At 43.3% G+C, this 11,121-nt stretch overlaps 2 protein-coding genes across 2 annotated transcripts; one reads left to right on the top strand and one right to left on the bottom strand.

Annotated features, from left to right (window-relative positions):
* Positions 1 to 305: 305 nt before the first annotated feature.
* Positions 306 to 4,169, top strand: LOC147079471 (uncharacterized). Its single transcript, XM_085960752.1, has 3 exons — positions 306 to 357; positions 2,709 to 3,805; positions 4,098 to 4,169. The coding sequence occupies exons 1-3, from the start codon at positions 306 to 308 to the stop codon at positions 4,167 to 4,169; spliced, it is 1,221 nt and encodes a 406-aa protein (XP_085816878.1).
* A 1,792-nt stretch (positions 4,170 to 5,961) lies between these two features.
* LOC147079470 (uncharacterized) lies at positions 5,962 to 10,337 on the bottom strand. The gene is made up of 3 exons (XM_085960740.1): positions 8,954 to 10,337; positions 6,649 to 6,941; positions 5,962 to 6,072 (listed from the first exon to the last, which is right to left on the bottom strand). The coding sequence occupies exons 1-3, from the start codon at positions 10,335 to 10,337 to the stop codon at positions 5,962 to 5,964; spliced, it is 1,788 nt and encodes a 595-aa protein (XP_085816866.1).
* Between the last annotated feature and the right edge of the window lie 784 nt (positions 10,338 to 11,121).

Raw genomic sequence — 11,121 nt, 5'->3', positions numbered from 1 at the left:
GGACATTCAAAGAGGTAATGCTGTCGCTGTTTTAGGTACTCTTGAGATGTCCAAGGGACTGGAGGAGGTCTTTTATATACTCGGGGAAACCTAGTACCTATATCAATAATTTTATAATTATTATTTTATTGGTATATATGTATATATATTGACACCAGCCTTCTTCGCTCTTCAGCGGAGATTGCAGACTGAGGACAATGACAGGGCCAAGAAACAGGGTGAAATTGAAACGCATGTTGTGGCTTGGCAGGTGTTTATTATATTATCTTGAAGTTATTTGTAGGGTATTTTAGTACATATTCGTAATGGCGTTTTGTCCGGCTGCAGACGCGGTGTCGCTGGCTGGAGGTGATCACGGTGTGGTTTTCCAGTGTTGTTTTTTTTTGTTTTTGGGTATTTTTGACTTGGTTTGCTGTGAGATGCGGCATGGCTGGACGTAGGTAATTGTGGCGTTGTTGCGCTGTGGTACGCAAGAGAGATGTTAGCTATAGGACGTCCGAGGCCAGAAGTTTTGGTGCTTACTTTTTTGGTTTCTACTTCGGGGTGGAAGTAGGCTCTGCTTTCTGAGGGTCGCGAGAGCTGTGAAGAGTGGACGTAGGCTGTGATGTTTTCTTGATGTTGAAGTGGAAATAGGCTGTGGCAGGCTGTGGTTTTTGCGACAGTCGATTGTTCCGTCAGTCCCTTTAAGGTGGTCTCCTGTGGTTGACCTTCATCTGGTATCAATATATATAATATATGTACTTCAAGTACACATATTGTTTTTCAATTTGTGTATGTGTTAGAGTATGGACTGAATAGGTTGATCAATTAGTGGCTGACATCTATTTCTCGTAAAAACAAAATCTGTTAATACAAACCTCCACTCTGTGGAGGCGCATATGATCCTATTAGGATAGGACATGGTCAGGGGATTCATACAGTACACAAAATCATATTGCTGAGAAACAGGCATTCAAAGATTTTGTGTGACAAAGAAAAGTAACTTGTTTGAATTTTTTTGTTTTTAAAGATATAACAGTGAAACTTTCAACATAGAATATACTTTGAGGTGTTATCTTTTTATTATTTTGTACAAATAACTAAAAAAAATAGTATTTTAGAAGTTATGTGTCTTATATCTTTTGACCACTGAATATTGAAATGTTCAAAAAATGTAGTCAAAAGAGTTTTGTGCCTTAAATCCCATTGATCACTACATCTTTGATGATTTTAAAATGCTTTTGTGTACTTTACTCATTTTCACCAAATTTGTGGCTCCCTTGACATCTACGGCGACGAATGTACTTATATTGTTTAATTTTACACCTATTGTTACTTTTTTTTAACTCTATTAAGCCACGTTGACATGGTTCAAGTACGATCCAAGTACCATCCAAGTTGACTTGGACCGAGAGCACTTGGATACCTACTTGGACGTAACTCGTAACATAGCAACCGGTCATCCAAGCGCACTTGGATGATGGCGTCCATTCTAAGTGAACTTCGACCGCGTTCTACTCATCCAAATATACTTGTATGGGAGTAATAAACAACATGGTGGCCCCACAAGAATCTCGCATGAAACATAAATGGTCTCAGTGTGACACAGTTAGATTCGTGGAAATTTATGAAGCGGAAGAGGTTCTATGGAACATAACATTGCGCGATTATTAAAATAAAGACGCAAAGAACGCGGCATTGCAGCATATAATTGACAATCTAAATTTCAACAGCACTATAGAGGAAGCAAACAAAAAGATCAACAACATCCGAACTACCTACAGTCAAGAAAAGATGAAAATTAAGAATTCTCATAGTACAGGATCAGGTGCTGATGATGTCTATATATCTTCACTTCCGTGGTTCGATATAGCGGACCGATTTTTGGCCAATGCGATCAAATGCAGAAAATCATTTACAAATGTAAGTAACTTATCTTTATATTTTTATAATGCTAATTATGATTGTGTTTTAAATGAAACTGCTAGGTGGCTTTTAAACTTTTATTAATAACAAACAAATAGGTATTACAATAAAGTCGTCAAGTATTTTTTACATTCTAAAATATGCAGTTATTTTGCCAAGGGTCTAACGGGGTAGTGCATGCGTACCGCACGACACTGTATCCTGATAGTGTCGCATAGCCTCTCCTACTCAATTCCTATCTCTACCTCCACGTGGTGAACCCTGGAAACCTGAGCAACTACACCTAAGATCAGGTAGTCAACCCTGGTGGAAGGTGTAGTCAGGGCTAACGGAGAAGGAAGAAATGGCCCTCCGAAAAGGGGGTTGGGCGTAGGGCTAACAACCTCATCCCGTAAAAAAGCACATTGTTACGAAACCACACCAACAGCCTCGGAAACCGGACACTAAACTCAGACAACCTGGCAAACGCTTTAAGGAAATACGATTTGGAACATGGAATACATTATCACTCTATCGACCAGGAGCACTTAAACTCCTTACAGAACAACTCATAAAATACCAATGTGATATTACGGCCCTACAGGAGATGTGATGGATAGGTCAAGGAGTGATGGAAAAACGAGACTGCACTATACTCTATAGCTGCCATGATAGTGAACATCACTTTGGGACTGGATTCATCGTAAGCAAACGAGTGAAACATTTAATTATTGGGTTCGAACCAGTCAACCCAAGGATCATGCGACTGCGAATTAAAGGAAGTTTCTTCAATTACTCATTTATAAGTGTACATGCCCCTACAGAGGATAAGTCCGATGAGGAAAAAGAGGACTTCTACGATGCGTTAGAAAGCACGTACAACAGTTGCCCAAATCACGATGTCAAAATAATACTCGGTGATCTAAATGCCAAAATAGGACGGGAGGAGATCTACACTGCCATTGTCGGAAAACATAGTCTTCACAATGAAAGTAATGACAATGGTACCCGACTAATTAACTGTGCAGCATCACTAAATATGATTATTGGTAGCACAATGTTTCCCCGTAAGGATATATATAAGGGGACTTGGAAATCACCGGATGGGTGCACAATAAACCAAATAGACCATATTTTGATAGACAACAGGCACAGATCGGATCTAATGAGCGTCCGGACATACAGAGGGGCTAATGTAGACTCAGACCATTTCCTAGTGTGTGGAAAAGTTAGAGCAAAGATCTCGAACACCAAAAAGGAAATGGGAGCAAGAGCAAAACCCTTTGACACAGAGAAACTGAAGATTCCGCAGGAACTGGCTCGGTACCAGGAGAGCTTGAACACTCACCTGAGCGACAATGTTGAGGTTGGAGATCATGAAGAGGTGAATCAAAACTGGGAAGAGTGCAAGACTGCCATAGTATCCTCAGCTAATGAGACCTTAGGACGCCGAAAAACAGGTGAACGATCAGAATGGTTTGACGAAGATTGCCGCGAAGTCACTACGAGAAAGAATGAGGCTTACTTAATGATGCTACAGAAGAAAACACGGGCATCAGACGATGAGTATAAAAAGCGCCGGCGTGAAGAAAAGAAACTACACAAGAAAAAGAAACGTGATTATTTAAAAAAGGAAATGATTTTACTCCAAGAACACTATAAAGCCCAAGAAAGTCGGCTGTTCTATAGAAAGATAAATAATGTTAGGAAGGGTTTCAAGCCTCGTATCACAATGTGCAAGGATGACAATGGCATGATACTCACAGAAAAGCACCGTATTCTTGCCCGGTGGGTGGGTTTCTTTGATCAACATTTAAATACCCCCCATAATGATGCCGGCAACACTAACATTAATACTCATGACCAGGAATCAGTACAAAGTGGCATGGATGATAACGAAGAACCACCGACATTAAATGAGGTAAAAGGTACCATGTCAAGGTTAAAAACAAACAAATCGCCTGGAATAGATAACCTCCAGAGTGAATTAATAAAATGTGGGGGAGAAAGCCTGCTCAAACATTTACATAGCCTAATCCACCAAGTATGGACTTCAGAAAAGATGCCAGAAGAGTGGAAGGATGGGCTGATTTGTCCCCTGCACAAGAAAGGAGACCGATTAGAATGTAGTAACTACAGAGGGGTGACACTCCTTAACTCTGCATATAAACTGATGTCGATTCTGATATTCCAGCGGCTGGAACCCATTGTAGAAGGAATACTCGGGCACTATCAAGGAGGCTTTCGACGAGGGAGATCATGTGTTACTCAAATATTCACTCTAAGGCAGATTCTAGAAAAGACCACTGAATTCAATATTAACACGTATCACCTGTTCATCGATTTTAAGGCAGCTTATGATAGCATTAATCGATACCGGCTATACGAAGCAATGCGAGAATTTGAAATTCCGACGAAAATAATTAAACTTGTAGAGATGACAAAGACATCAGTACAATGCCGGGTAAAGCTTCAAGCGGAAATATCCGAGCCATTTGTATCACTGAATGGCCTAAGGCAAGGTGACTCTCTGGCATACCTTCTTTTCAATATTGCGCTAGAAAAGGCGATACGGGATGCAAAGATTGATGCCCGTGGCAGCGGCACGATATTTACTAAGCCTGTGCAGCTGCTGGCGTATGCCGATGATATCGACATCATTGCCATATCAGAATTGGCGCTGAAAAAGGCATTCACACCACTAGAAGCCTCTGCCAAAAGAATGGGTTTACAAATAAACGAGGCAAAAACTAAATACATGCCTGTCTATGTCACACCACGAGAAGTCGCACCAAAGTTAGATATTGGTGCATACAAGTTTGATACGGTCGACAGTTTCATATACCTTGGATCTCTTGTAACTCGACATAATGATATTACAGAAGAAATCAACAAGAGAATCATGTCTGCGAATAAATGCTACTTTGGTCTGTTAAGACATTTTAAGTCCCGCTTACTATCTCGTCGAACTAAAAGCACTCTTTACAAGACACTTGTAAAGCCAGTGCTCACCTACGCATCGGAAACCTGGACATTAACTCTGCGAAATGAACGAGCCCTGAACATCTTTGAAAGAAAAATTCTCCGCCGTATATATGGACCGATCAGGGATGGCACCAATTGGAGGAGAAGATATAATGCTGAGCTCTACGGACTGTACGAAGATTGCAGCGCAGTTCAATCAATTAAGATTGGGAGACTGCGATGGCTAGGTCATGTGCACCGTATGAATGACAATGAACCGGCAAAGAGAGTGATATCCAGCAATCCAATAGGACGTAGAAGAAGAGGGAGGCCAAAGATTCGCTGGTTAGATGGAGCTGCCAGTGACTGCCGTATTCTGGGGGTACCAAATTGGAAAGCGGCCACACTGGATAGGGACAGGTGGAGGGAGCTGTTGGAGGAGGCCATGACCCACACCGGGTTGTCGCGCCCCTGATGATGATGATGATATTTTGCCAAGCGACAACACCTTCTCTCATAAAATATTTTTTATATTTTTGCCTTCGTTGATCTGCTACCAGAGAATAATTATTGCTACCTTGATTTCCAAGATCAGCAATATAATTGGACCTGGATTATAGTCTCCATGAACCAGATATTCTGTCGATACTCATTGTTCCAGTAGGTGCATAGTAACGTAATGATGTCTTTATTAGCCAATTGTGCAGTGCACAGGTTGCTTTTACAATCTTGTCAACTTTATCAGGGCATACTTATATTGATGTACGATAAATTCTAAATTTCATTACCATTACATCAAAAGCATTCTCGACAATTCTCCTGGCACGAGACAGACGATAGTTAAAAATCTTTTCTTCGGTTGTTAAAGGCAACCGACGTGAATATGGTTTCATTAGATAATTTTTTAAGGGGAAAGCTTCATCTCCCAATATGACACCCCAAGTTGGGAAATTCAGTGTTCCATTCCAGTCTCTTTTTAAGTATTGAGTTATTAAATATGTAACTATCATTAACTCTTCCCTGACTGCCTATGTCAATAAACGTAAAGCAGTAATTACTGTCAACAAGGGCTGGAAGAAAAGTACTAAAGTAACCTTAAAAAAATCACTTCCACTATGCTTTCTCAATATGCTTTCCGTCTAACGCACCGCAACAACCAGGGAAGTTCCAACGGTTATTATATCCTCTTTCAATTGAAGTCCATTCTTCGGTTGATTTTGGGATCTGAAAATGATAAATAATAATTTCATTAATTTTTTTACAGTTGGACTCGGACTTGGGCATAGCTTCACCTGATATGATTAATTCTCCAGACATACCAGCACATCATTCTCCAGAAATACCAGAACATTCTTCTCCAGACATACGAGAACATCTTTCTCCAGACATACCAGAACAGTCGAATAGTGAAATATTTACTAAACCACAATCATTCAACAAAAAATGACTTAAACGAACATCGCTACCTAAGCACATTGAAGAGTCTCTCGACACACTTTGGTTGATAAAAGACCAAGTGTTAAACAATAAAGAACTAGAAGACGAGTTCTCTTATTTCGCAAAAAATATTGCCAGTCAGCTCAGACAACTGCCTGTCATGGATGCTCTCGACATTCAAGCAAACATATTGGATATTGTAAGACGAAGAAGACAGCACGTACATCGAATGCAGATGGAAAAAGATTCTTCCTCCCTAGCAATATACATCATTGAAATTCCAGACCACGCATTCGACAATATGGATTCTCCGCTTGATACAACAACCCAAGAAATGGCACCATCGTTCGAGGTACAAAATACTGCATTAGAAGAGCAATTAGAAGCATTGGCAGCTCTCATGAGGGTATCTTTCTTCGGTATTTTTGGCCTAACTTTTTGTAACAGGTATTCAAATTGTTCACTATTCAGCCTCAAATTATTCTTAAACGTAACCTTATATTCCAATTCTACTTCACGGAGGAAATTGTTAGATGCACCCTGCTTATCACGCCTTAAAATCCATTTGCGTGCCCAAATTCTCTTACGTGACTTTCTTTTCTCCTGGTAGTGGTTTTCTAACTCTTCTATTATCATATCTGCAACAACTTCGACACCTTGCAGCAACAGATTCGTAGATGTCATGTTGAAATTGTGATATTGAATGAAATGACAGCGAGTTGAAATTGGATGTGTGTCAATGCCACGATCCAAGTACGATCCAAGCTACTTGGACCGCGTCCTACTCATCCAAGCTAGCTTGGATAGGATTAATTAGTATGAAGATGTCCCGTACGAGTGCACTTGGATGGTGCTCGATCCATGTGTACTTGGATCGGACGCCGTCACCCAAGTGCGCATCTGAGTAATTTGTATGAAGCTATCTCATACCAATGCGTTAGGATGGCATTCGGTCCAAGTGTACTTGGATCGTACTTGGACCGTGTCAACGCGGCTTTACCTATTATTATTGATTCCCTAAATAATTTATCAATTTTCTATAAAATTCTCAATGTAATATAATATTATGTAACTATTTGTTTGCAATAATAAAATATTTTGTCTTTGAGATGTTTATTTTATTTTGTTTATCAACATTTTGGCGGCGCACAGTAGCAATTTTCTTTAACGCAGATGAAGCAATCGATTTGTTAAAAGTTTTTAAAAGTAGTTTAGGGGATTCCAGGATTTCAGGGTTTCCAAACCATACAATTATTAAGGTTTATCTTAAAAAAGAGTATTTCTTATAAATTCTTCTTTCTTTCACCCTGTCACGTCCCAACATTGGGGCATAGGGCAAGCACAAGTTGGCGCCACTTCCCTCGGTCCATCGCCAACTCCTGTGCCTCCCGCCATGTCAGACCTGCAGCACGTAGGTCGCTTTTGTAGCATCGCTGCAGGGTGAGGGAGGGCCGGCCACGGCGACGGAACCCTTGAGGCTGTGCCACAAGGGTACGAAGTGCCGCACTCTTTGGCGGCATCCGGAATACATGTCCCAGCCACGTGAATCGTCTCTTCATGATAACTTCAATCACCGAAGGCTGTTGTGTCTGCTCACGAACTCGGATATTTGTAACGCGGTCGTACCAATGTACCCCTAAGATTCTGCGGAGACATCGATTCTCAAAGCTCAAAAGCCGTGACTCTTGAAGCTTAGTAAGATGCCATGTCTCACAGCCATACAGGAGCACAGGTAGCACGCACGCGTTAAACAAACGACATTTGGTCCTCACAGAATACAGCCTTGACCTCCATGCGACTCCAAGTTGGTTGAACGCAGAGCCCGCCACACCCATGCGGATTCCAAGCTCACTAGAAATACCTCCATCATCGGCAACCGTGGCACCCAAGTACTTGAATCTGGACACCAGCTCGACAGGCAGACCAGAAACCCGCAGAGGAGTGTCGGCGTCGATGCAAGCAGCACTGCACATGGATTTGGTCTTAGCGGCATTCAGATGAAGACCCACACGCATCGAGTTCGCGGCTAGCCTGTTCACGGTCACCTCCAACCTCTCGATCGTCGAGTCAAACACGACTGCGTCGTCTGCATACTCTAAGTCGCACAGTCTTTCTTCGCATAGATCGCTTGTGTCATCATGATGTAGGCGTATCCCACTGTCGGGGCAAACCGTCTTACGCATTATGAAATCCATCATGATGATAAAAAGAAAGGGCGCAAGTACACATCCTTGCTTGACTCCTGACGTGATTTCAAAGAGGTCAGAGGATGTTCCGGCTGCTCTCACGCGACACTCTGTATTGGTGTAGAGAGCACTTATCACGGCAACCAGTTTCCGTGGGACATCATATCCTAGCAGAATTTGCCACAGAGATTCACGATGAGGACTGTCAAATGCCTTTTCATAGTCCACGAAGCAGCAGGCGACAGGTATATTCATCTCTTGGTACTGTTGCAGAAGGCTTCGGAGAGTTGAAATATGCTCTGAGCAGGACTTCCCCGGGACAAATCCACTCTGCTGCGCACGCAAAACGTCCAGCATGGGACTTCTAATCCTGTACAGGAGAATCTGCGCCAACACCTTCCCGGGAACGCTGAGGAGAGTGATTCCTCTGTAATTATTACAGTCTTGTGGGTTACCCTTTTTGTGCAGAGTAACAACGGTACCATCCCTCCAGGCTTTGGGGCACTGCTCCCTTTCCCACACCTCGTGCAGAAGGTCACACAAGGACGGCAATACAGCGCTCAGTCCGCAGAGCAGAAATTCTGCATGGATGCCATCATCTCCAGGAGCTTTCCTGCGCTTCAGTCTTTTGACAGCCTCTTTAACTTCAGCAGTTGTCGGAGGATCTTCGCAGAATCCCGATGCAGTAGTGATTCCGAGGGCGGTGATCTCCGACGGAATATCGAAGGGATGCAATGGAGGTGGGTGATTCAGGACATCACTGAAATGTTGGCGCCATAGCTCCTGGACCTTTGCAGGTTCGGTGACTGTCACTCCGTCAGAGTTGCGTAATGCAGTGACCACTGGACGTTTCTTACCGCAAATTGCTCTGGTGATGCGGAAGAGAGCACTTGGATTATTCTTGCAGGCAGCAGATTCCGCATCCCGAATGAGGTTATCCAGGCGTCGGCGCTTATCGCGGCGGGCAGAACGCTTTACCACGCGGTCCATTGTCTGGTATTCCGCGCTGCGCTGTGGGTCGTATGTACCATTGTCTCGCAATTCTTTCAGGAGCTTCCTCTTCTCAATCATCTCCCATGTATGAGGTGACATCCAGTCCGGTCTGTGCGTATGCCGCCCTCCTAATGCAGTAGTTGCGGAGCTCATTATAGCATCCCGGAATAATATCCATTTTCCTTCCAAAGGATCCGAGTCGATGGAAGACGTGAGAGTTCTAGCATCATATAAGCGCTTCTGCAGCTCCAGCTCATAGGTTGCACGCACACGGGTACTTTTCAGTTTTTCCACATCGAGTCTGACCGTCCTTTTGGGTTTTGGGACTCGTTTGAGGTCTATACGGGATTTCCCGACCAAGAGTTCGTGGTCACTGTGGATGTCTGCACCTCTATATGTCCGCACGTCTAGCAGTTCATGCCGGTATTTCGCTTTGACCAAAATGTGGTCGATCTGGTTTCTTGTATTACCGTCTGGCAATGTCCATGTATATTTGTGGATGGTCTTATGAGGGAAAAGACTACCACCAATCACAAGACCATTCACTGAGGCAAAATCTACCAGACGGGAACCATTATCGTTCATTTGGCCAAGGCCATGTTTTCCCAGCACAAAGGGTCCACGCGAGGGGTCAGATCCTACTTTGGCATTAAGATCACCAAGGATAACTGCATGATCACAGCTGGGGATATTTCCAGCGGCTTCCGCCAAACTTTCGTAGAATGTATCCTTATCTGCATCGCTAGCAGCCTCTGTGGGAGCATAGCACTGCAGAAAAGTGATGGAGCCCGACTTGGTCTTGAAAGTAGCGCGGAGTAGACGTTCGGAGATAGGTTCCCAGCTGGTGAGGCACTTGCAAGCTTCCTTGGACATCAGCAATCCGACTCCACTACGTCGCAATGTGGCGTGTCCGGAGTACAATAGACGAAACCCACGAATAAACTTCTCGCCAATGCCAGTGCGTCGACACTCACTGATCCCGAGAACATCTAACTTGTATTGAGAAAGTATTTCTGTTAGATGCTCGGCCTTTCCAGGGACATTTAGAGTACGGATATTGTAGGTTCCAAAACAAAATCGTTTACCGAATTCAGGCGAGGTCGTCAAGATGGAAACGGGGGTCCGAGGCTTCCCTGTGCTTGGATTAATCTGTTGTTTTAGGGTGTGCAGGTGATCATCCCACAGCACCCGAGTTCACTGGTGGGGCTGCCACCTTAGGGCCCGTGAACATGCCCTGGTTTTCTGTAGGGGTTTTCCTTCCCGTAGCCAGAATGTACCAGTTTTTAGGCGCTGGTGATTCGCCTTGCACCCTCCTCTATCTGCTACAGCATGCTGCATTGCCTAGGGACCCCCACGGAGAGGTTAGAGGTAGGATTTGTTGGCAGAGCTATCATGGATAGTCGACATACTCAGCATTTCAAATGGAAGCACACCTGATCTGGCATCAAGGCATACCCCACTGAAGTCATACCAACCTTTGGTCCCTACAGTTTACAGGTTGGTATAAAATATTACCCAAAACATAACCAAATATTTGCAACAACGGTGATATTAGAGAAATGCTCAAAAAAACGTAATTGTAAACAAATTTAATACATATTGACACCAGATGGAAGTCTCCCACAGGAGACCAGCTCAAAGGACGGACCGAACCATC

The sequence above is a fragment of the Rhyacophila brunnea genome, unplaced genomic scaffold, assembly GCF_057557595.1.
Source record: "Rhyacophila brunnea isolate RB1 unplaced genomic scaffold, BYU_Rbru_1.0 scaffold_1, whole genome shotgun sequence".
Lineage (NCBI taxonomy): Eukaryota > Metazoa > Arthropoda > Insecta > Trichoptera > Rhyacophilidae > Rhyacophila > Rhyacophila brunnea.
This window is presented reverse-complemented; position numbering and strand designations above follow the sequence as displayed.